Source organism: Gallinula chloropus (genome assembly GCF_964237585.1).
Source record: "Gallinula chloropus genome assembly, chromosome: Z".
NCBI lineage: Eukaryota > Metazoa > Chordata > Aves > Gruiformes > Rallidae > Gallinula > Gallinula chloropus.
Window position 1 is genome coordinate 61,463,503 of NC_140089.1, and position 26,914 is coordinate 61,490,416.

The 26,914-nt window shown below is 40.2% G+C and overlaps 1 protein-coding gene across 1 annotated transcript in view; it reads left to right on the plus strand.

The window, feature by feature from the left end:
* The window catches only part of TNPO1 (transportin 1), a 56,586-nt gene that overhangs the window by 7,522 nt on the left and 22,150 nt on the right, over positions 1-26,914 (plus strand). Inside the window, exons 3-9 of the mRNA XM_084278041.1 lie at positions 11,211-11,360; positions 16,294-16,400; positions 17,390-17,523; positions 19,847-19,928; positions 20,575-20,697; positions 23,818-23,936; positions 26,290-26,350. Coding sequence (XP_084134167.1) covers positions 11,211-11,360; positions 16,294-16,400; positions 17,390-17,523; positions 19,847-19,928; positions 20,575-20,697; positions 23,818-23,936; positions 26,290-26,350 — 776 coding nt within the window. The remainder of the gene's footprint in view (positions 1-11,210; positions 11,361-16,293; positions 16,401-17,389; positions 17,524-19,846; positions 19,929-20,574; positions 20,698-23,817; positions 23,937-26,289; positions 26,351-26,914) is intronic.

Here is a 26,914-nt window from a genome sequence, read left to right on the forward strand (position 1 = left end):
TATCTGAATGCAAGATACTTGTTTTTACTAATTTATCTGTAAGTAAAAATTTTACTTAGGTGATCTGTTAGTGTTGCCTTCTTGGTTTAACATGTATAAAACCTGGCACTTCTTAGTGTTGGGGTTTTTGCTTGTTTATTTCTGATGTCCCCCGAGGTGATTTCAGAATACTATAGGCTTCTGTATCCTACTAGTGAGTTGTTTTCTGGATTGTGTGCATGTTGCTGCTGTTCCTTCTCAGATTGCTTTCTGCCTTTTGTGTGTGGTTGCCTCAAACAGTCCAGTGCTTCAAGAGAGTATCAACTTTGTTACTGTTGAAGGGAAGCAGGTAAGCATCCAAGTCATGCATCTAAGTCTTGACTTCATTTGCATTTTTGCTTCCATAGCCCAGGTCTCCTTCCTTGAAGGAAAATGAGACAGTGTTGTCCTAATTTCAGCCTCCTTGCTGACTTGGTGAGGCCAGTTCTAGCCTCTAGTTACGGTACATTGAGGCCGTTGTCGCCTGCACCATGAGACAGGTCAGAGGAGAGACCTCTAGTTATGTCCTGGTTCTGGACAGGTAAGAGTCAATTTCTCCAAGCAGTCAGCATAGGTGAGCTGAGATACCCCAGACTGTTTTCCACGCCACCTGACATCACTCCCCCATAAAAGGGGCTGGTTGGGAAGGGGCACTCTTGGGTGCCTCCAGGGCACTTGGAGTGCTGGCCTGGGTGTCCAGGTCCATCCATTGTGCAGCACTCCATGGTCACTGGGTCAGTCATGTACTCTGTGTTATCACTGGGTGTGAGTGTAATTGTCTGTTACTGTTCTACTTTCAGGGTGCTTTTGTCAGTAACTATCTTTATCCTAACCCACGGAGGCTCTGTCTGTTTCTCCCTGTGGGAGTGAGTGAGTGGCATGTGGTGCTCAGCTCCTGGTTAGGGCTGAACCACCACAAGTTATCATAAAAAAGAAAATTCATACTGTAAGCACAAGTTCTGAAGGAGGGGCGGGGTTCAGTCTTTCACTCTAATGATAAAATTCACAAAGAAGTCTGTATCAAAGTTTTGCTTTGTTTATACCTTGTGCAAATTAATTTTTATATGATGATCTGTTGTTAATCCCATCTAAACCAGACAAACAAAAGTAGCATCCTTCTTAATTCGTCTATCTTGTCCTCTTGTAGGACAATTTTTTCAATTCCTTGGTGTTTATTACTATTAACCTCAAATTACTCCATGTGTTATCTCACACAGCATCCTGCATTTTGTGAATGAGAGGTGCATCTGGCTTGTGCTAAATTATCTCAAGATGATGGTCGTTGTCATTCACCAACAATACTCTCTAATCTTTATCAATTCAGTTTGTCAGGGAGCATTAGGTGAGATGACTCTGTCATAATCTTGCCATAATAATTTCTTTATGTAAGGTTATCTTAGCATAGGGTGCCATGATGCAGCCTGCTTGTATCAGCAAAGACTGCTATATTGCCTCTTGGTAGCATTTCTCTGTTCAACTCTAAGGAAAAACTGAATTGAGCCTGTAATCTCTGCACACAGCTCATAGTATGTTTCTGCATGTATCCATTCTTTGACTGATCTTCATGCCTCTGAGCAAATAAAAGGGAAGCTGTCTTTACCTGGGGTCAGAGATGATGTGGGATTGTACTTGGCCTGATATGGCCAGAAGTTTACCACTTCTGGGTTGTATTATCCATGAGGTCGACTGCTCGGAACCGGCACAGCCAGAGCTGTAGCGATAGATCGTGAACTGCAAGAGTGTTTGGAGTGATTGTCCTGCCAGGAGAACCCCCTGTGAAGTGGAGACACCCGGCAGTAAGCGGTAGCTGTCTCGTGAGAGAGGTTGACATGGTGTAGGCGTTGCCTACAACAGCAGCCCCAGCACCACCCATCACCTTGAAACAGCCTCAGAGAGGGCAGTGACACCTGACGCAGAGAGGGGGAGGTCAGCGCCTGCGCAGTGCTGACCCTGTAAGCTCGTGTAGACAGGCAGGTAAGTTCTGCCTCTCAACACCTGGGGAACTGCCTCACGTACTGACAGTCTCTTGAGACCACAGATTAACATGGCCTCCACCAGGCAGAGGGCTCGCCCCATAAAGAGTGTAGCAACCCAGACCAAGGGCCTGCCCAGGCATGTGGTCTCCAGCAGACAGAGGGCTCGCCCCACTAAGAGCATGGAGACCCAGACCAAGGGCCTGTCCAGGAGTGAGGCTGTGCAAGTCTCTGGCTGGAGGGAGTGCCTGAGCCTGCTCCTGCTGGTGGATGGTGGTGGCAATTCCACCTGTGTGAGGTGTGAGCAGGTGGAAGATCTGCTTAGCATGGGGGCAGAGCTCAAAGAAGAGGTGGAGAGACTAGGAAGCATTAGGGACTGCGAGTGGGAGATGGACTGGTGGAGTAGCTCCCTGGCATGCCAGAGGGAAGTGTGCAAGGAAGACACACGCAACTGATGACAGTCACACGCTGCCCTGTCCTGGTCAGCCAGAACACTGAGGAGGGCTGGAAGACAATCCCAGCTCGCCGTCATAGGCACTCCCCCTGCCTGCCTACCCCACTCCCCCAGGTTTCCCTAAGCAATAGGTTTGGGGTCCTGAAAGTTGAGGAGGAGGTAAGTGAGGAGACGAATGCAGCCCCTCTGCCTCAGAGAAAATGGGCGCCTAGAGTGAGGCGATCGTCCACACTCCTCGAGACTGCCTCTGTTAGGTGAAGGGTAGTTGTGGTACGTGATTCCCTCCTCAGGAGGACAGAGGGGCCCCATATGTAGACCTGACCCTACACACAGGGAGCTGTGCTGCCTCCCTGGAGCCCAGGACAGAGACATCACTAGAAGGCTCCCAGGGCTGGTGAGATCCTCTGACTACTACCCATTATTGATCGTGCAAGCAGGCAGTTATGCAATCACAAAGTGTAGCCTGCGAGCTATCTAAAGGGAATTCCAGGACATAGGGTGCTTTGTTGAGGGAGGGGGAGCTCAAATAATATTTTCCTCTTTCCCTACTAGTGGGATGATGGGTTCAGAGCAGGTTAGGAGAACCCAGGCGTTGAACATATCTGAAAGGCTGGTGCCGGCATAGGAACTTTGGGTTTTTTGACCAAGGGATGTGTACTCAGCTCCTGGCATGATGACTGTTGATGGGGCTCACCTGTCCCCAAGGGGAAAGTGGATCCTTGCCCAGGAGATGGCAGGGCTCATGGTGTGAGCTTTAAACTAGTTAAGAAGGGGGACGGTGATATAATGAAGGCTGTTGGGGTCAGGCAAGTGCTTTGGGAGACATGATGAGAGTTGATGGCGGAAGAAGGTAAATGCCAATGGCACAGGGATGGACTTGGGGATGTTGCTTCACGTGATAGTAGGGAAAATACTGTGGATTGCCCTGAGGACTCCTCAGTGGAGCCGCCATTGCCCATCCCCTGTTGGAAATCTCCCTGTGACCTGTTGAGGATACCTGCATCTGCTGCCCCCCTGAAGTGCCCATATACGAATGTGCGTAGCATGGGTAATAAACAGGAAGAGTTACAGGTCTTTGTGTGGTCGCAGGGCCACGATCTCATTGCAATCACACAGACGTGGTGGGACAACCTGGATGACTGGCACGCTGTCATGGATGGCTATGTGCTTTTTGGGAAAGATAGGCTAGGGCAGCGAGGTGGAGGAGTTGCTCTTTATGTGAGAGAGCAGCTAGAATGTATTGAACTCCACCTGGGGAAGGATGATCTATCACTTGAGTGCTTGTGGGTAAGAATCAAGGGGCAGGCTAGTATGTGTGACACTGTTGTGGATGTGTACTACAGGCCCCCAATCAGGAGGAGCGAGTTGCCTATCTGTGCAATATGAGCTAGGAAGCCTGCTTTGGCAGGGGGGTTGGACCCAATGATCTCTTGAGGTCCCTTCCAACCCCTAAGATTCTATGATTCTGTGATTCTTTGACATACCTAATGCCTATCTATGTGGTGGTAAAAAAACAACAACCCCGATATAATGCCCAGTCCAGTTAAGATTTAGACTGTCCATCCTTATTCCCAAAACAAGTGTGTCATTTCTCAGATCTACTGTTATCCTTCTTAGACAAGTGACAGAGGATGTGGTTTGTGCACACTTTCTGTAAGGTTTTGTGTTTGTCTCTAGCTGTAGTTACCTATCCTGTTATAGCTATTGAATGCCTTTGTGATTCTTATCCTGGATTGTATTTTAGTCATTGACTCTTTACCCCATTCTAACATGGGAACTCTAGTCTTTGGGCTCAACGAAGTGTTACCTTGGTGGTTTGATCATGGCCTGGTGTAAGGCAATTGCAGTTAAGTATCAGAATGCTTGAGAGGACCTTAAGTCTGAATGTGAGTGATCTGGGATTGTAAACACTGCATTAGTACTGCCTTTGTCATAGGCTTGGGATGTTTATGAATCTGTTGAAGATAGAACAGTGTACCTGAAGGTCTTGGTCTTGTTTATGTGATGACTTAGCTATTCTGTGTATGTTACTTCCGTGTGGAACATGGTTGGAGGAAGGTCCAATCCTAACTACATTTCCTTCCCTCCCCTGCTATCCCCTAAGTCTCTTTCTTTCAGTAGAAGTCCATATTGATGGCAATTTATTTTCTAATAATCATGACGGTAATAATTCATCTAGATGTGCAAGCAGAACTTGAAATTACTTTTTATAAACTAATATTTTCTTATCCAAAGTGGTCTTGTGGGTTTACATTCATACTCTCTGATGAATAGAATTAAACTAGATCTGGACAGTGGTTTTTTCAGTCTGTTTGATTATAAACTTTCTTAGTATGTTGATGTCAGAAGATCTTCGAGGCTGAGCAAGGAAAAAGGCAGACCATTGTGTGAGGTCAAGTGTTTATTAGCCAGGTACTAGTATCAGGAAGACATCTTTGAACAGGATTGATCCATAAAAGTGGTTCAGCAGCTTTAACTGTTTTAATTAAACAGATGCTCCCCTACCACTCCCAAGTACTCCCCCCATGCCATCATACTGCCTTATATCATTATTAAATACAACAAAATACCTGCAAAGCAGTGAGTCTGATTGCATTGCAATTCAAAAGTCAAGTGAGATTAACATACCTGTACAGTTTAAAATTCTGTATAATGTGTAACATCCTACTTTACAGCAAAATGTGTTTTATTTTAAGTTTAGATACTTGAAAAACTAAAAAAAGAAATTAAGTCTGAGCTTTAATTTATGCAAAAAGAAATAGAGTTGCATACATATCTTAAACTAGGTTATGAGATAATGATTTTATCAGATCCCTAAAAATTCCATGTTTTTTCCTCTTATGCTGGCTAATTGTTCCTTTCCAGGCATTCCATGGGGAAATTGTAGGGCAGTTTTAAGGAAAGGGCTTCTAAGTAGTTGTATGGCCTACATACCACATGTGAGAAGTGACAGAGTATTTATTTAAAGTCTTGAAAGAAACTGAAATTATCCAGTGGATTGAGTATGTGATTCAATGCCACAGGAATGCTTTCCTGGAGCTCCTTATTCTGAACATCTTGTATCAGAAAATGGGATCTCTGTTACATCTTTCCTTATTCCTGAAGCCCATATAAGGAAAGTATTGAAATAGAACAGTTAAGTAACAAGTTTCTAGAGAAGATTCCCAAAATGCTACTGGGTGTGAATCTTCACCTAACATGCACAATGATCTTTGAGTTACCTTAGAGTCTAGGGCAACTACCTGGAAATTCACTTATGTCTAATAATAAACAAATTGTTCCTGGGGATGCTTGTGAGAGTCCTGAGGAGCTAACAGGAATGGAACTGTTTCACGCACTGACAAATCTCCTTGGGTAGTTAATTTTGAGGAGTCAAGACAGGTGAATTCTCAGATAGCAGGCCCAGAGAGGACCAACACACTCCTGCAGATGTTTCCAGGCTCCTGCAAAGAAGCCCTCTGAAGTGGCTTGTGTATGTTGGAAGCAGGTTGGTGTTCCATGCCATGTTGTGAGTCCTCTCAGGCTGCTTTGGAGTCTTCTGGCCTGTTGACTAGCTGTCCTGGTTTTGGTCAGGATGGAGTTAACTTCTGTAGCAGCGGATGGAATGCTGTGTTTGAGAGTGACAAGATCATAGAATCATAGGGGTTGGAAGGGACCTCGAGAGATCATTGGGTCCAATCCCCCTGCCAGACCAGGCTCCCTAGCTTATATTGCACAGACAGGCGTCCAGACGGGTCTTGAATATCTCCAGAGAAGGAGACTCCACCACCAACCTGGGCAGCATGTCCCAGGGCTCTGTCACCCTCACTGGGAAAAAGTTCTTCCACATGTTGGTGCAGAACTTTCTGTGCTGCATCTTGCAGCCATTGCCCCTTGTCCTGTCTCCACAGACCACTGAAAAGCAAATCCCCCCCACTGTAAGGGCAGAGTAAGTCTGAGACTGCCTCATGAGACTGAATGTCTGCAAGTCTATGGAGCCGGATGAGATGCATCCCAGGGTCCTGAAGGAGCTGCTGATGTGGTTGCTGAGCCGCTCTTCATCATATTTGAAAAGTTGTGGCTGTTGGGCAAGGTCTCTGGAAAAAAGGTCATGTCACTCTCATTTATAAGAAGGGTAGCAAGGAAGAGACAGGGAATTACAGGCCGGTGAGCCTCACCTCTGGGCCTGGGAGGATCATGGAACAGATCCTCCTGGATGACATGTAGAAGAAGCACATGAGGGATGAGCGCGTGATCTGGGACAGCCAGCACAGCTTGACCAAGGGAAGGTCGTGCCTTACCAATCTGGTGACCTTCTATGATGGAGTGACAACATCAATAGATAAAAGGGAGGCAACCCATGTCATCTACCTGGACTTGTGCAAGGCCTTTGACACAGTCCCCCACCACATCCTTATCTGTAAATTGGAGAGATGTGGATTTGATAGGTGGACCATCTAGTGGATAAGAAACTGGTTGACAGAACGTAGACAAAGGGTGGTGGTCAATGGGTCTATGTCCAGGTGGAGGCCGGTGACAAGCGGTGTCCCCCAGGGGTCTGTCTTGGGACCGGTGCTCTTTAACATCTTTATCAATTACATCAATGATGGCATTGAGTGCACCCTCAGCAAGTTTGCGGATGACACCAAGCTGAGTGGTGTGGCTGACACAACAGAAGGAAAGGAAGCCATCCAGAGGGATCTTGACAGGCTGGAAAGGTGGGCCAGGGTCAACCTAATGAGGTTCAACACTGCCAAGTGTAAGGTCTTGCACTTGGGCAGGAAGAATCCCAGACATAGATACAGACTGGGAGAAGAGCTCCTTGAGAGTAGCCCTGCTGAGAAGGACTTGGGGATTGTGGTGGATGAGAAACTTAACGTGAGCCAGCAGTGTGCTCTTGCAGCTCGCAAGGCCAATGGTATCCTGGGCTCCATCAGAAGAGGGGTGGCCAGCAGGGACAGGGACGTGATTGTCCCTCTCTACTCTGCCCTCGTGAGGCCCCATCTGGAGTACTGTGTCCAGATCTGGAGGCCTCAATACAAGAAAGATGTGGAACTGTTGGAGAGGGTTCAGAGGAGGGCCACAAAAATGATTAGAGGGCTGGAACACCTCCCCTATGAAGGGAGGCTTTGTGAGCTGGGCTTGTTCAGCCTGGAGAAGAGAAGGGGGATCTCATTGCAGCCTTCCAGTACCTGAAGGGAACATACAAACAGGAAGGGAATCAACTTTTTAAAAGGGTAGACACTGTCAGGACCAGGGGGACTGGATTAAAGCTAAAGGAAGGAAGGTTTAGATTAGATATTAGGGGGAAGTTCTTCACAGAGAGAGTGGTGAGGTGCTGGAACAGGCTGCCCAGAGAGGTGGTGGATGCCCCATCCCTGGAGGTGTTCAAGGCCAGGTTGGATGGGGCCTTGGGCAACCCTGTGTTGATTCAGGCCTGGAGGTTGTTGGCCCTGCCTGTGGTGGAGGGGTTGGAACTCTGTGATCCTTGGGGTCCCTTTAAACCTATGCCATTCTATGAATACACTAAATCTTTTAAAACTTCCCCAGTCCTGCTTCTGAAAGCATTGTAGGCAGTATCAGTTTAAGCCAAAAACATTGCACTTAAGGTTATGTAGAAGTCCAGCATAAAAAAAAAAAAAGGCAGAATCTATTTTTTTGCTAAGAAGGTCCAGAAGGTGACTCTATACTGCACTCTTACAGATTAGGACAAAACAAATTAGTCTTTTCCATATGATGCTGTTCTGGTGTGCTAATATTTTCTTGGTTTAGCTCTAAGTGACAGCCAGTCCCCATTAACGGATCAGAAGTCTTCTTGTGCAACAGTGCTGTTGCTATCCTGAAAATCTGGAACTAGTGTTATTCTTAGGACAGAATTGAGAAATTACAGAGAACTAAGTGGTAGAATCACAGAATTGGTTGGAAGGGACTCGAAAGACCACTGACTTCCATGCTCCCTACTGTTGGCAAGGGACACTGGCCTCTAGAACAGGTGACCCAACGCCCCATCCAACCTGGCCTTGAGCACTTGCAGGGAAGGGGTATCAGCAACCTGGTCCAGTGCCTCACCACCTTCATAGTCAAGATTTTCTCCTGTGTATCTAATCTAAATCTAGTTTCTTTCAGTCTGAACTCATTACCTGTCATCTATCACTCCTTACAAACAGCCCCTCTCCAACTTTGCTATAGGCCTTCTTTAGGTAGTGGAAGGCTGCTATAAGGTCTCTGCAGAACCATTCTTTCTCCAGGCTGAACAAGCCTAATTCTCTCAGCCTGTCTTCACAGAAGAGGTGCTCTAGCCCCCCAATAATCTTTGTGGCCTCTTCTGGACTCACTCCAACAGTTGCATGCCTTTCTCATACTGGTGACCTCAGAGCTGGATGTGGTGCTGCAGGTGGGATCACTGTTCTCAACCTGGTCACGCTTCTTTTGATGCAGCCCAGGATGAAGTTGACTTTCTGGGCTGTCAAGTGTGAATTGCTGGCTCATGTTGAGCTTTCTCTCCAGCAACACCTGCACGTCTTCATCAGGGCTGCTCTCAATCCATTCTCTGCCCAGCCTGTAGTTGTGCTTGAGATTGTACTGGACCATGTTACGGACCTTGCACTGGGCCTTGTTGAATGTCATGCAGTTTGCACAGGCTCATCTCTTAAGCCTGTCAAGGTCCCTCTAGATGGCATCCCTTCAGTCCAGCATGTTGACTGTAGCACCAAGTTTGGTATCGTCAACACAGTTGCTGAGGGTGCACTCAATCCTACTGTGATGATTATGTTAGATGGCCTTACTGTAAAGTGAGGCAATGTGAGAGGGGAATCTTCCTCTGGTGAACTGATTTGGCACAAGAGGTGAAACCAAATGCCAAATGTCTGCTTCACTTTCCTACCTTCTCTTGGATTATGTGTTCTTGTCAACTCTGCACTTCCAGGTAGGCTGAGACAGGGGGGAAGACTATGTTTTGTTTTTTTTTTTTATGACTGAAGCATATGGCTGACAACCTATCACAGAGTCTATGAAGCCTAAAAATTGTCTTACTCAGCTCTTCGGCCATCTGTATCTAATCTTGGTCTTACAGCAGAAACTCCATCCAGAGCTACACTCCTGTCTTCTACCAGTGTAGCTTTTAAGTTGTTGACCACCCTGGATTCCATAAATGTTCTTGTGCTTTCATATCACTATTTTTTTACCTTCAGATTTTGACTGTGGTGTGGTTTAAGTTCCTGAATATCAGATTCTATGCTGCTTCTCTAGCTCAGGTGGTTGCTGTTTGTGTAGCACAAAGTCCATCTTTGATTTCTTCTTGTCATTTCTCAATATAGTAAAAATTGGTTTTGCTTTTTACCTTTCTCTTGATGCACATGCTCTTTTTCATTTGTCAGAGGTGGGGGGGATTCCACTATGAATCCCTTGGAATCTTTATTGCGGGTTTGTGGGATAAACACTATGAAGAGTAGTCTTTCAGTTATCTTGTCTAAAGGAACAGACTGAAGGGTTGGGTTTTTTTTCATGCTGCTGCATACCAAGGGATAGGTCATGAAGAAAAAAATGGTGCTGAATTTTACCTTAATGTGACCTTGATTTTTATCTAAATCAGCTGGCTAACCTCCCTGTTTCTAACATAAGGAACTTAATAGGAGAACTGAAACAGGAACAAAGCCCCAAGATTAAAAAGTATATGATGGCACCCTGGTTTTGGCGCTCCAAATCAGTTCTGAAAACGAATTTTAAATTCTGAGCAGCTAAACACCCCTTTTCTGAAAAATGTGTTTCTTTTCTAACAGATCATAATGGAAAGTGTCTTTGATGTCCATCAGTCAGACATCAAGAGTATAGTGAGTGTATTTGTGTTGTGATGCAGTAGCTTTAGTTACTGTGCTGATTAGGGTTGCTATAAGCTGTAAATTTAATTTTCTTGTACAATACACTAATCCTTTCTATGTAGAACACCCAGGTTTCGCTTTCGGCATAGTTAAGCAGTAATACCACATTACTCATGCCCTTAGTTGGAAGAATCAAACATGAGTCTGCTCCAACGTAAATGAAAAATCTGGGCTGCTATTTTTGCAATCATCCTCTTGTCTGAATAATTTAGGCAAAAACTGCTCAGTGGAGAGAATTCAAACTGTTGCCTAAACTTCAGTTCTTAGTTCAGGTCAATTCTGGTTGCTTTTTTTCATAGTTCACGCTATTAACCTCTTAACATTGTTTAAAGGTCCTTTTTTTTTTTTCTCCCTTCTCCCTCTAATTACTAATTTAATACATCAGTACAATAGAACAGCTGGTATCTGAAGGGATTATGCTACTTTGTTTTGTGGAAAAATTGAACACTGTACATCTGTGGGAGTAGGGGTGGAGGATTTACTGTATTCTATACTCATTTCTATATTTTACTGTGATGAAAGCAGGTTTCTCATTAATTCCCCACTCTGTCAGTGCTGTGGCAAGCCATTCAGTATAATCAGAATGTTTGAGTGTCTTTAGCTGACCAGTTTTTTTTATGAGTATCCCACATTGTGTGATTTCAGATCTATTCCTTGCTCATATCTCTATCAGGTAGAATTTCTAATACTGATCTTCTAATTATGAATAAACAGAAATAATGAATTCTGAATCCAAAAGGGTTTGCTAAATTTGTAAATTTGTAAATTGATGGGTGTAGTTGGAAGGAGAGACAAGGAAATGAAGATTAATATCTGTCTATAAGCTTTGCTCTTGTTACGTTGTTCTGGAAAATCTGCCGGACTCCTGTGAAGTGATTCAAAGTTGAATGTAATTATTTTCTGTTGCAGATGAACCGACACGTTCCTTGAGTGGTCTCATACTGAAGAATAATGTAAAAGCACACTTTCACAACTTCCCCAGTGGGGTAACGGACTTCATTAAAAGTGAATGTTTGAACAACATTGGTGACTCCTCCCCCTTAATTAGAGCGACTGTAGGTAAGATTGCTCTTATTACTGCCTTTTGCATACAGAAAATGTTAATGATATAGGTGAAAGCTGCAGTAGTGGCATACAGAGTTATTAAATTCCTAAAACTGCATTTGATAATTGTCACAACTTCATCATGTTCTAATGCTGATACTTATCTTTACTGTGAATATAGGAAATAGACTCTTGCTTCCTATCTCTTGGAAATAATTTAGCAATTCAGTTCATATCTCTTGAAATGTAATTGAACAGTAAGTTTATTTGAATCTACTAAAACTGAGCTTTCTGACAATATCTGCACCTAAAAACAGAAACAAGGTAAAGGTCTGACTTCAGAGCTATTTCAGAATTCCATTTGCATCAATGAAGCTCTTCTGTTTAGCTGATTTCCTGCACCTCAGCCCCCGTATGCACACATACGCACATCCTTCCAGGGAATCACACCATGCATAACACATTCACATTATGAGTTTCTGTTTTTAAATACCCTCTGTCAGAAATTATCAAATAGAAGTGTGGTGTTCAGTAATAGTTTGGGTTGGAAGGGACCTTAGATACCTAGTTCTAGTGAGAAGTGTTTTTGATATATGGGTTTCTGACTCTGTGGATATTTCATTTTAGTGCACCCTTTCCATAAAATATGCATATTTGAATTATATTTCCTTGTTTCTAAGTAAAGTTGCTTTCTTGTCTGCCCTTCGAGAATGTTTTCCTCCAATTACTATAGTCATTGTAGTGCTTTTCCTTATCTAGTAAAAAAAAATGTAGAAAAAAGTAAAAGAAACATCTATTTGACTGTAATAGAGAAAATGAGGGATGAGTGTCAGTTCAGTTCAGAAAGAAATTCAGCTTATATCAGCTGACTAATTATAAAATACTTTACCAGTTACTGTTCATTTAGAATTTTTCTGCTTTATCTGTAGAATTCCAGGCATCTGGGTTATGAACTATGGGCTAGAGAAACTCATCTCTCAGATTATTTTTCTGGTCACTTGTGAAGCTGCTTTACTATGAATTTTATTCATGTTCTATTTTCTTAATGACAGTAGAAACAAGTTTTTGAGTGGCAAGTACTTTTGTGACTTCAGGTTGTAGAAAGAGTCATGCTTGCTTGGTTGTTCATAGGACTTGTCAGTGGAGTACAATGGAACTGACTGAAGAATATGTTCCAGTTCCACTTAGATTGCTGTCTTGTCTTATGGCAATGGTTTGGGGGGCGAGGGTGTGTGTGTGAGTTTTTTGTTTGTTTTCAAATGTGGCGCTTGCTCTCCTTTGTGGTCTCTAGCCTCTAGCGGGTACCTTTTGACCAAAATGGAGGCAAGCTGATTAACCACATCCTCAGAAGTCAACTTGCTGAGGAGAATGAGCATGGCAATAAAGTCAATTTTAGAACTGTCACTTGAGACCAAATGGTAACTATCCTTACTTAGCTTTTCCCTAATTTTGTCCCCAAATGTGCTGTGTGGTACAAGTTTTAAAACTCCATGTGCTAACATTGAAATTTGGATCCAAGTTCAGGAGATGATTGTATGTGTTGAGGACCCAATATCTTACCAGGAAATAGATGTATCTATTTATGAATCACAGAATCATAGGGGTTGGAAGGGACCTCAAGAGATCATTGTGTCCAACCCGCCTGCCAAAGGAGCACTGTAGCTCATATTGCACAGATGGGTGTCCAGATGGGTCTTGGATATCTCCAGAGAAGGAGATTCCACCACCTCCCTGGGCAGCCTGTCCCAGGGCTCTGTCACCCTCACTGGGAAAAAGTTCTTCTACATGTTGGTGCAGAACTTCCTGTGCTCCAACTTGCAGCCATTGCCCCTTGTCCTGTCTCCACAGACCACTGAAAAGGGGCTGGACATTTCCCCCTGCATCCCATGATGAAGATATTTATAAACATTCATAAGGTCCCCCCTTAGTCTTCTCTAGGCTGAAGAGTCCCAGCTCACTCAGCCTTTCCTCATAGGGGAGATGCTCCAGGCCCTTAATAATCTTTGTAGCCCTTCTTTGGACTATCTCAAGGAGATCCCTGTCCTTTTTTATCCCAGGGAGCCCAGAACTGGACACAATACTCTAGGTGGGGCCTGACCACGGCAGAGTAGAGTGGAAGGATCACCTCCTTTGACCTGCTGGCCACACTCCTCCTGATGCACCCCAGGATCCCATTGGCACCTCAATTTATAAGGTGCCTGTGAATGTTCTGGAAATGTTCTGGGGATTCTAGGCTGGGCAGTACCTTCATGTTGCTGCTGCTTAAAAGGCAGCAGAAGAAATAGTTTGAGTGGCAGGACTGTCTGCAGAAGAAAAGTGAAGGCTAATGATTGCCTAGTGAGGAGCGTTTTGCTTTTTCAAAATCAACTTCAGGCACGACAAAAGTAAAACACCATTTTAAAAACCCCAACCTTCCTGTTATTGGCATGAAAGTACTTAAGCATAGCTGGGTTTTTTTAGTATGTTGAAGTTTTTTAAATTGCAGGATTCAGACTGTAAACTGAGGTTGTATGTAATTAAAACAGTGACATAAAGGATGCTGTTATGACGATTGCACTTCTTAATAATTTCATACATCCCTCTGGAGTCTTTTCTCTTGTATGTTTACTGCGGAATTAGCCCAGCTGCTATGTTCAATAGACTTTACGTTTGTCAAGCAGCAACTGAACAGCTTCTGTAATACTGTTTTGAAGTTAATTATAAATCAAAGAACATCTTTATGAAGATTTTCAGAAAGACTTTCCAATTCACATTTTTAACCGTTTATCTTAGTATGTTTGTCAGAAGGAAAGGCCTTTTTTAACTGTGAGCTTAACCCAAACCTATCCAAAAAACTGCAAGCTGCTAAATTGATTATTTCTTTGATTATTCTTCTTATACCCATTTCTGTTTTAAAAGTGTGCAGAGAAAGCCACTAAGGCGTATCTCAGGTATCTTATGTTCCCTGCTGGCCATATAAAGCAGCAAGTGGGTGGGAAAAATGTCACATTTGAAAGGAGTTGAAGTTCATTAGAGGCTCCTGAAGATTCCTTTTGACATGAATTTAAGTGCCTAAAACTTAATTTTATGTGTCTGTTTACCTATTGCTCTTAAAACCTCTTGTGAAGTTTCACATGCCATAGATATTGCCTCTCTAAATTCTTGAGAGTCTGATATTATTCTTTTATGTATTTTTGTCCCTACCAAAGTATCTCTTTATCATTTAAAAAACACTAGCACAGTGTTAAATGGTTGATTCACAGACCTGTACACGACGCTTGTATTGATGTGTATGGGCTAAACTCCATAGATCTGTTGCAAGGGGCAGTAGCCTGAGGTCATTTCTTGCCTATGCATCTGAAGTATTTCCTCCTAGGTTATGTTGTTATCTGTGATGAGCCTTTTGGATGAACACTCTAAGTAGTTTTCAAATAGTCTTTCCTTCATCTGTGATAGCTTGCACTTATTACAAGTACAGTCAGACCATTTGTCATCTGAAACCATTTCTAAGACCTTGAAAAGATCCAGCCAACTGTTTTCCAAAACTACCTACCCCTTTGAGACTTATGTTAGTCCAGAGGAGTTCCAGGAATTTCATTGTCTTTGTTTCTGAAATCATGTTAAGTCTACAAAGTTATGCCGGATTTAAGTTGGGGAGACAGTTTTGCAATTGAAGTCAATTGTCTAGCAGGCAAGAAAATTCTTGTATTTTGTTCTTTCTGTTATGTTCAGGGATTTTGTTTCTATTTTTTAAAGCGAATCATTAAGAACCAGCAACAGTAAAATAAATATTTTCCATTAATGCTGATGGTATTCTTTGCAGGACCATAATATTCAGGAGAAATGCTATCTTTAAGACTCCATAGATCTCCATAGGCTTTTGGGAATATTTTCTTTTCAGTTGCTGTTATGAAGAAAACTGGATACAAACTACTTCTGGAGCTGTGGAGCTGTAAAATTGTGTTTTACCTCTGCCTTCATTTTTGCCCTTTGTCTTTGCTGGTTCTCCAGCCTTATTGCATCAAAGGAAACATGATGCAAAATATTTTTTAGTTACTGTGTGTCTTGTCTAGAATGTCCTTTGCTCTGTAACATTGTCCTATGATCTAGCCCCTTTAACAAGACTTTTAACATTTTGTTCTGAAACCAAAGGATATGTTGTAATTAGTTCAGTGAAAAAGCTTAGGAAAGCTTTTTTCATCACTTGTCACTTGGGAGATTATTAGTTGTAGTAGTATCAAGTTCTGTGTTCATACTCATTAGTTGTAACTGTCAGTAGCATAATGCATTGTGCTACCTGTTTCATTTTGTCTTGAGGCAAAATGGAGTCATACAAAATCAGTCATAGTTTATAAACGGTCTTCCCTGTTCCTGTCAGCTAATTAGTTTTTCCTGGTATTTCTGTATGTGATGGAAACAAAATTAATGACTCTTTGGGCTGATCTATCTGTTTGCTGATCTATCAGCCAGCCACCCCAGCTGATGAATGGATGACCTGCCATAGAGTGCAAGCTCTTAGTAGGTATCTGAGTCTTAGAATGTCCCCTGAACATTTTGTCTGAATGCAGAACTTAACCCTGCATTTTAAGTTCATTAGATGACGGCTTCCCACATGGATGCTTTTGTATCATAACAAAGAAGTGACTTGAGAAGGAGGTCAAGATTTATACAGTGTACAGTAAATTTAGAGTGAAAGCTGCCTTGCAGTACTGGGGCATGATTATTTCCTTAGCTGGAATTACTTTGTGATTGATTTCTGATACCTGAGTCCTTCACGGTAGCAGGAAGGAAGAGCCCACCATTGCATTTCAAAGTCCTTCAAATACCATTCTTATTTTTGCTATCTCTTAACAAATAAGCAATTTCTTAACTCCTTACATCTTTTGAGAGGAGAAAAATGAGAAAAAGTGGTATGAAACATGTGAAAGTAAGTGTGATCTCATATCATTCATCCCTCTGATTCCTTCAGGCATTCTGATAACAACCATTGCCTCAAAAGGGGAATTACAGAACTGGCCTGAACTCTTACCAAAACTTTGCAGCCTGTTGGATTCTGAAGATTACAATACCTGTGAGGTAAGGAACCTTACAGAAAATAGAATGTTACCATCTGAATTTCATTATTTTTATCTCTCTTCATAGACACTGTGTATGTATGGTATTGTGTCTGCGTGTATGCATGCATGTATTTTCTCCTCAGAGAGCAGTAGCTCAGATAAATACTTTCTCTTCTAACTTCATTGCATGTTGTTCTTACTGTTCATTCAAACAAATTTATTTTCTTTGCATACAAGCAGATAGGTAGGTGTAGCATCTCAGCTGGTAAATACGCTGAAAAGCAATCTGTCATTGCCATATCAGAGGGAAATTAACTGATTTATTCAGCATGTATGAAGGAAAATAAATACTGACTTCATTGTTTTAAACTACAAGGAGAGGAAAAAAAGCCCTGTCTGATTTAAAAAAAAAAAACTCAAAAAAAAAAAAGACAAAAGAAAAAGAATATCTCGATCACACCATTTTAGTTACTTGATCCTGTCTCCATGTCAGTGTGTGAGGCATTTGGGAATAAAATAATCCTTAGAAACTGGATAATGATCCAAGATGCCATGCTGTTATGTATGTGCTGCTTTCTCAAGAAAATGAAAAAAAAACACTTTAAAATGAAAGTCAAATTGACCATCATACCTGGAGTTCTGTTTCAACCCATATAAAGCATGAAAGAAAATATAAATGTCATTAAATTGGGTACTCCTGCACATAGACATCTATTTCTCAAATAAGATTTAGATTTTAAGCATTTTTCAAAGTTATTCAATAGATGAATGCTAAATTTAAAATCGCCACTTACCCACTGACTCACCCAGCTTGAGATCTTGCAGGTGTCAGTATGAAGTGCTTAAATAAAAAGCTGTTAGTTTCCATTTAACTCTGTATGTAGTTAGCTGCGTTTACTGTGTTAGCTACCTACATTTACTGTGTTGTGCTGACATTACCTCTTTGGTACAAAACCTGACGCTTTGCTTTCTTTAGAATATGAAAAAAGAGATTATTTTTTTTAACAGGGTGCATTTGGCGCTCTTCAGAAGATATGTGAAGACTCTGCTGAAATTTTAGATAGTGATGTGTTAGACCGACCACTGAATATCATGATACCTAAATTCTTGCAGTTCTTCAAGCACAGCAGTCCAAAAATAAGGTAAGTTTAGGTGTTACCTAGTAAAATTCCACTTGCATGAGAAGCAGGGTTACTATTTTTAAATGATGCTGCAGAGATCCACAGATATTCCATGTTTATCAGTAATACTGATATTTATCTGCTAAGTTAATATAAAACAATCTCACCTCTTTATACATATTCCAAATATACAAACAGCCTATGTTTTTTGAAAATTTAAGTTTTTGCATCTTACGAAAAAATTGGTGCTGTGGTTGGAACTTAATATTCCGATTAGAAAGAAAAATTAGTATTCCTTTTGTACTGACTTAATCAATGGGGAAGTCAAAATTCATCTGCTGACAATATTTTCTGAGTTCTTGCAGGAAAAAAATAATCTGCTTTAACTGCCCCAAAACTTAGAAAGCTCTTTATCTTTCAGCTGAATCAAACTAAATGTGTTCATCTTTTCACTCTAAAACTGCATTAATCTCTCCAAAGTATCAGAAGTATAGGATAGAAGAAAAAAATCCAGCATTAAATTATTATTGCTAGTATATATTTCAAGAGAGTAGCATTTACCTTGAAACAAGCCAGCAGCGTGTCCCTGCCACAAAGAAGGCTAATGGTATCCTGGGCTGAATTGTTGCCAGCTGCTTAAGGGAGGTGATCCTTCCCCTCATCTTCAAGGTAAGGACACACCTGGAGTACTGTGTCCATTATAGGGCTGTCCAGTGCAAGAGAAGCATGGACTTACTGGAGAGAGTCCAACAAAGGGCCATGAAGATAATGAAGTGGAGCACCATTCCTATGGGGAAAGGCTGAGAGAGCTGGGACTGGGGAAGCTCATCACTGTATGTAATTATATGAAGGGAGGGTGTAAAGAGGATGGAACCAGGCTCTTCCCAGTGGTGCCCAGTGACAGAACCAGAGGCAGTGGGCACAAACAGAAACACAGGAGGTTGCCTCTGACATCAGGGTACGTGTTTGTACTGTGAGTGACTGAGCACTGGCACAGGCTGCCTACTGAGGTGGTAGAATCTCCATCCTCAGAGATATTCAGAAGCTGCCTAGATGTAATGTAGTCTCAAGCAACTAGCTGTGTACGTGACCCTGCTTAAGCAGAGGAGTTGGACCAGATGACCTCCAGAGGTCCCTGCCAACCTTAACCGTTCTATGATTCTGTGCTTTTTAAGTCCGATTTGAAAATCATATTAAAAGATTCTACAAATTGGAGGTTGTCATTCCTTATTGCCAGAAGTAGTAGATGGTAAAGACTAAGAGTATAATTTAGAATATATCATGATAGGATGCAAATAAGATTTAGACAATGACCTAAAATAGATGTATGAAGTTGCTTTTGTAGAAAATTAAGCGTAATATTTCTTTGGAACTGGAAGGGATGGAGAAAAACACACTTTTTTCATTACCATGTTATATAGTCTCATTTTTCTTCTTACTCTTTTGTCCTTGAGAATGTTAAACTAGTTTCAAGTTTAAAGAAAGCCACTGGTTTCAGTACACAGTGCTCAGTATGGAAACTATTACTATTCTCCGTAAAAACCTGTGTATTTAAATCTGTTACGAGACAACTTTTTAACATTTAATGAGATAGTGTTGAGTAATTGTCTTAAAAGAATAGCAGTTTGGAGTTACATTAGTAAAAATACTTGAATGGATCTTCAAAGGATTTAAAGCTTGTTCTGCCTTATGCCTTTATGTATGAAATTTTACTCTTGTATCTCTGAGAATAAGGGGTGGGGGGAACAAACCAAACACAAAAAGCTACCAAAACCTGTAAGTAATGGCCTTGCATTAAACAGAAAATGGGGCGCCGGTTCTTCTATTCAAGTATCATCACAAGTGTTATAGTTTGTATCCTACTAAAGTGTGTGTTTTTTCTAAGGTATAACTGTATTGTTGACACATACTGGTCTCAATAAGTAGTAGTAAAAATATTACAAAAGCAGTTGGATATTTACAATAGTAGTATGCTAAAATTTTGGTATGCTGACTTGTATGGAATTGTTAGTATCTGAGAACATCAGTAATCATAATATAGTCAAAAAGAACATCCTTACCTACTGTTCAGAACGAATTTGTCAGGTATGGTCATCCTGCTCTGGTTTATAGTTACTGAATGCTTTGTTTATAATATTTATTAGATAGAGTATGAGGTGTTATTTAAACGTGGCTTAGTAATTTTGCTTGATAATACTATAGATGTTCCAATTTGTTTCCTCTTGCTTCAAGAAGATGTTTTAACTATGTAATTTGCTTTCTGATTTGTTTTTGATGTGTATGTTCAGTGTAGAAAATGTTTTAAACTAATGAAAAGTGTGTCTTTTAACTGTTCCATTTCTAGGTCTCATGCTGTTGCATGTGTCAATCAGTTTATTATCAGCAGAACTCAAGCTCTTATGTTGCACATAGATTCTTTTATTGAGGTGGGTGTGCATTCTTTATTGGGGGATTAAGTCAAGTTACACATCTGATTTATCAAGAGTTTTGAATGATGTTTTATAACTACCTTTGACCCCAAACTCCCCATATGTAGTTGCCTGTTCTTCACTTTAATTCCCATGGATTAAAGTTTATTCTGTGTGCTTGTACTCAGAGTTGATTAAGCACTGTCCAAGGCCAAAAAATAGTATTTTGAAAGATACTTCCTTCTCATAACTAGAGGAAACTGCTTCATGAAGTTTTAACAGTAATGGCAGCAGTCTGTCACTTTACCTGTTACAGAAAGTGCAGTACAGTTGATCGTTGTGTCGCTGAGTCTGGGTTTCTCTGAATACCACTACTGAACATGGATTAGAAGGGTGGTATCTTGGGTTAGCTAGAGTATTTGATTTGCTGTTGTTGTATAGTAATGTAGCTTTCTGGCTCCAGAATTTAAGTTCTCTGAAAGAGTTCATTTGCTTGAACCCTTTTTCTTTAATCATCATAGTTAGTAAACAAAACCAAAATTGGTAATCTGAGGTGTGTGGTGGAAGACTACAGAAAGAATGTTTGTATACTTCAGTTTGCCATTAACGTCTGTGTAAGTGCAAGTTGAACTGAGACTTTTCAACGGGTATTACTTTCCAACAGAATCTTTTTGCACTGGCTGGCGATGAGGAACCTGAAGTACGCAAAAATGTTTGCCGTGCTCTGGTAATGCTGCTGGAAGTTCGAATGGATCGTCTCCTTCCTCATATGATTAGTATAGTTGAGGTGAGTCTCATTTCCCAGACTGCATGCTGAAACCTGTTGGGGTTGCAGAAATAATAACAAATAAAAAGCATTCATCAGAGCACTTGCCTACTCTTCATTGTCTTCAAGACTAAGATTGCAAGACTTTCTTCTTAGCTAATTGCCAGCTTGACGTGTTTGACAGGCAGTGGATATGGCAGATGTTTATTCTCCATTAAGTTAATACATTTTGAAATGGCTGGGATCAGCTGTACTATGGAGCATCCAGGCATTGCTTGATCCCAAGTGAGATCATGTTAAAACTGTAGTGCTTATGCTTAGTTTACACCTTGAAGCTGTCACTTTTTTGAATGTGTTGACCAGAACAAGGATAAGGCATGTTATTTTATATAGCTGAGATGTTCTTTGAGCTATTAATGATATTGCCTCCCATTGCTTTCATTTGTAGAGGTTAATATCATTTGATAGTTCTTTTACCCTTCTTGATTAGTGCAGACTTGTCTCACAGAAGGACCAGTCAGCTGTGCTTTTTTGTCTGGTCAACTCTTTGAGCTGTAATTTCCATGTTTCCAGGGGAAACTGGCAGTTTCTAGCTGGCATTTACGAATGCTACTTGCTGGACTAGAAATGGAGCTAAGATTAGAATGCTCTGCAGATTTCATTTGGACAAGCGGGTCATAGTCCAGTGTCAAATTCCATAAGTACTATGTCTGAACTACATGAAGACATGAAGAAGGTGTTAAGTTGGGTTTCTTTTCTCCTGGAGGTAGGTATTAGATATGCGTAAACCTGAGGTGACCCTTCACAGCCTTGACCTGCTGTCTAGCCTTCCTAACGTTGTCTGGAATTCCATGACACCAGTCTTGGCAGAATTCTTGTATAACATAGGACAAGCAAAGATTACTGGTATTTGGTGGGTTGGATTTTTTTGTTTGCTTGGTTGAGAAATTTCTTGGGGGTTTGAGAGCTTTGGAGCTGATGTGGTCAAGACGTAATAACTTCTTTGGCACTTCACTCTCCCAAGATGAGTAAGGAACTCCTGGAATTTGTAAGCAGAAATAATGTCACCAGCCAGAAAAAGCTCTGAGAATGCATTCTCATTGTGTTTGGCATTATGATCTAGGGAAAACTACTACTAGGCTTCCTCTCTACTGAAGACAGGAATAGTGATTTTCTGTTCTTTGACAGAAAGTTTAGATATTCTTTTCAGTTCTGTATGCATCCTGGTTTGTCCAAACATAATATCCCAGAACTGAGTTTGGATTTCATTGAGGATTTAAGCATGCACTTCCAGGTGTTCAGAAGCACATGTTTTGTCTTTTTTTTGTTTTTTTTTGGTCTGAGCACTTGGTAACAGGATACTTAAGTAGCACATCAACCTAACATTTGAATTATTAGATTGCACTTGTATGCCCACAGAGCATATTCCTGTAAACATATGTCTCCTACAGTGTTTCTCAGCAGAAATCCTGATACTTCCTTTGCAACCCATTGCTTTCTTCAGATAAAGACATGCCTGTATCTGCACAAGGGATGTGGTCTTAATGTTCTGCATATTCCATTATTCTTTTGACTTAAGAGTAACACAATGTTGTTACAGAGTACACAAAACTACTGAATAATCTTCCTATGCTGTTCTGTAATTTATTGTGACTGGGGAACTACTTGTATTGCCTAAAGTCAGAACTTCATAGTTTATCATAGAAATTCTTACTACCATTTGGTATGATAATATTTGGAACAAAAAAAACCCTTTAAGTACCCATCCCATGGTTTGCTTTCTTACTAGGACCATTGTTCTTGCTATGTTTTCCAAGCTGTGTATGGCTGTCTTACACCACTGAGTGTAAGTAGCCTTCCTAATCTACAGCTCTCTAACTTCATGGAACGTGTGTAATATTTATAAGAGATACTTAAAGATTAAATGACTGTGTGAAGGGCATCTTCAGACAGAGTATTTTCTCTTTTGCCATTCTGGTTTTGTCTTCTTGACAAGTACCAAACACGCACAAAAAAATAGTGGGTTTTCTGGTGTTTTGCCTGAGGACCTATCCCTTAATCTAAGGTGCATTAAGTAAACCTTGTTTGCAATGAGTAGGACATTTTTCAACTCTTCCAAGCTGTGACCTGTTGATAACTCAGAACAGTATCTCTGTTACTGTGAGTTTTCAATCACGATAGTGAATCTTAAGGAGAAGCTTAATAGTGTATATTAAGGGAAAGCTTGTAATTTAGTGCAGTTCTGTAGGATGTGGTGCGTTCATGGCAAATCTTGCATCCCTGAAATGCATAAGGATAATAAAGGTCCCCTGTTCTATTAAATTACTGAGTATTGAATACTCTGAAGCAACTAAAAAGGAATTTCTTTTGTCTTGAATCTCTGTATGACCAAAAGTAGCTATGTGGATTTCCATGAAGTTTTTTCTAAAAGGAATGGAGGGACCAACTGTATCAGAACTAAAGGCTGACATGGAACAATGCAGAAATTACTATTTGGGAAGTTGCTGGAGACTTCCCTAAATTATTTTGGAAGTTGTGTATAAGAATCTGAGATAGCAGTAGTCTACTTAAGCTCTTTGTTTATGCAGGTATTGGATTACTTTTGGTTGAAGGAGAATTACATTTTAATAGCAAGCTTAAAGATCCGATGCTGATTTTACTCTGAATTACTATTCATGCTAGAAAAATGTGAAACTTTATTTTCCTGTCATGGGTTCAAGTAATCTAGATCTGGAAGAAAAGGTAGGGGTTTTTTTTAGGGTACTGATAATAAAAAAGCATTTCCATCTTACTACAGGTATAATTTTACCTTTTCTATTCAGAAGCACAAAGGGGCATTAAAATAAAAATCTTTTCACAGGTTACTGCTGTTTATTATCTTATATCTCTGCAGTTTTTTGGTAATAATGTTCTCACTTAAGCAATGAAGAAATTTAGAATATGCATCATCTAGCATTAAGAAAGAATTCTCAGTTTATTGGTACTGTAGTAGTCTCTTAAGTCTGTTTCTTCACTTCACCCCAAAGAAACAAAATTGCTATGGTAACATAGTCTGATTTTGTAAACACACTTTAATATTTGCAGCCTTTTCTGGCCACCTCAAAACTACTTACACAAGTGGTTTATTTTTATATTGTGTAGTACATGCTTCAGAGGACCCAGGACCAAGATGAAAATGTTGCTTTGGAGGCTTGTGAGTTTTGGCTGACCTTGGCTGAACAGCCAATTTGCAAAGATGTATTATGTCGTCATCTTACTAAGTAAGTATTAGCAATTATAAATCCTATTTATTTTAAAGTAGTCATGCTTAAACTTCAGTTGACTTGCCTCTGGTTACTGTTATAAAGACTGTATCTAACTTGTAATGTGCTTAGAATAATTTTCCTGTAGCAAGTTCGTGTGTGTAGTAAAAATGTTTGTAGCACAGACTCCATTGAAAAGACAACGATTTCAGACCCAGCAAGCACCAGAAGCAGTCTAAACTGAAGCTTAACAGGCTTTCTTAAGCTTCAGATGAATGCAAAGATACACTAGTGTACACTTGATGTCATATGGAGATGTTTGATCTTATCTCTAATAGCTGGTGTACTATGAACTTTTCATCTTGACAGGCATCTCTGTGCAATGCTTCTAGCTGCACAGTCATGCAAAGGCTCCCTGTTTTATAAAGAACTTAGTGAGAAGACATGATATTACTTGGATTTAGGAATTAATTTTATATCAATTGCTACTGCAATTTTAACTTGAAGAAAGCATGTAAAATGTATTCCTTCATACTTCTGTAACCTGGTAGTAGTTTCAGTTTTAAAAACTATTTTTTGTAAGTTTCAAAAAGTTATCGTATGCCTTAAAGTATATCTTGATTGTAACCAAATTAATGTCCATGTTTGAGACTTGAAACATCTGTGTGTCTCCAACAGTGCTTATAACTTTTCCATAATAATTTGAGTACTTTTGCAATGGGAAATGGATTCTTCAGTGTTCACAGTAAATGGATACTCTATTTTTTTAACATGTATGGAAAGTTTTCAGAGTTACTAGGACAGTTCTCTCAAGATCTTGACTGGAAGTACAGAATCACAGATAGGGATGCATTCTTCTTAGCAAAAACAATCGATATATATTTGAAGCAATTAAGAATCAGAAAAAAATAGGTTTTATAAGTGATTATAGAAAATTGAGATTAAACACTACAGTAGCAGTGGAGGAATATTAATTGAAAAAAGAACCAATGTTACGAGAAATTATTTTTAAGTTTTAAAATGGTTTTACTCTTGTAGCTCAGGTGGGAGAATGAGAACAGAATTCTCGAGTCTGCCTGTCCCTGTTCCAATACACATCATGTTTATATGAGAATAACAGTAATTGTTAACTATTTAAAAATAACTAGGTTAAACTTCTTTGCATGGACACTGACATTTCAAAACCACTACACTCAATTTAACTTTTTTAAAAGCCTTTAAATTTCTAGAAAAAACAAGTAAGAGTAATGTTGCATTTATCTCATGATCATTCAATGTTACATTGATTGAAAGCAACTTGTGAGCTCTGTTTCACTAGGGAGCTATATAGGTTTGTCAGTACTCTAATATAAAAAGATTTAAGATTATTTAAGTGGGACAAGATCTCAAATTGTGTTCATGTGTTATCTAACATATTGTTCCATTTTGCTTTCTTATAAAATGTATCATTCCTGCATGCTTTGTCAAGTATAGTGTATAAATGCCAGTGAACTGTGAATACTTACTATTCTGTCATTCAAAGTTCAGAAAGTAATGTGCCATGAATACTATTGCTGGCATGGTACCTTCAAAAACAATACACCCCAGCTGCAGAATATAGACTGAGGCTGACACTGGTATTGGGTCAGTCCATGGTGATATCATTATTAGCTTGATTTGACTTATAATAAATATTTTCATGGAATTTTGTGTGTGTGTAGAGAATGTGTTTTTATGTGAAGTATTTTACTACTTTCCCTTAATACTTCTTTTTTTTAGTACTTTTTAATACTGTGGGACTCCATCTGTACAGTTGGAGTCCTATAGCCATAACCAGTTTAATAACAAAGTGAAATTCCAGTACAGATTAGTGAAGATCTCTGCAGTATTTAGGACTTGTCTTATTGGAGTAGTCACAGAACTATAGCAGGGCTTAGTGTAGTTAAGCTTCCATCTTTAAAGAGTAGTGAGGTAGAGTCTTAAATTGGCAGTTACTGTTGGCGAGGACCAATTTACTATTTCTTTATCGTGCATGTTATGGGAGTTTGAATTCTTACTGAAAACCTTTAGACTTAATTTCTGAAAGGTGCTTGAGAACAAATTAATCATACAGAAGAATATTTGCTTTCTGGAGTTAAAACTTGGTTGTGCCATCTGGTTGCCTCTTAAATGTTTGCAATTTGAAATTAGTGCGTTTTCAGATTACAAAACATTGATAAACTTTATGAAATGGAGCTTTGTCTTGGTACTAGTTTTTGTTATCAGTTGAAGGGTTGGTTTATTTTTGGGTTTGGGGAAGGTGAGCATTGCAAGCAAAATTATGGCCCAGGTAACTGAAAACTGGCTTGCTTTTGTATGTAGTGTTTTGATAAGTATCAATATTTCTTTGTAGGTTGATACCCGTGCTGGTAAATGGTATGAAATATTCAGAAATTGATATTATTCTGTTGAAGGTGAGTATCAGTTTCTTTGTAAGAATATCTGGGTAGCTTCTGACTTGTAAATCAGAATGATTCAAATTAGATCTGGTCTGCCATCTGTTAAATGCAGAAATAGCTTTCTGGGTGTGCTGTTCCAAATACTAAATGCAACTGCTGCCATGTCTGCTTGAAAATAATCTGTGGGTTTGCCTGCTTTACCCTTGTCCTCTCACCCAACTTAGGCAGAGGTGGGTTACTATTAACATGAACTACTGCAACAATGCAGTAAAAAAAAAAAATGTTCAGATTTAGTTCTAATGCCTTCTAAATTGAACACAAGGCTCTTTCCATAACTACATTTTAGAACAGTTCTGTATACCAGACTTCTGTCACTTCTCACTTTCATTCCTTTCAAGGGTAGTTTTTTAACAGAAGGGATACTTTGTGTGAGTGCTTTACCTCTCTTGATTTTATCTTTCTGACACTTCTGTGTCAGAGTGCAAGCAGAATGGCACTTTTAGTTGGCTGGGCAGCACAAGTGGTCTGTGAATCTTTTATATGCTTATAAATGCTAACTTCCTGTATCAGTATATTTGA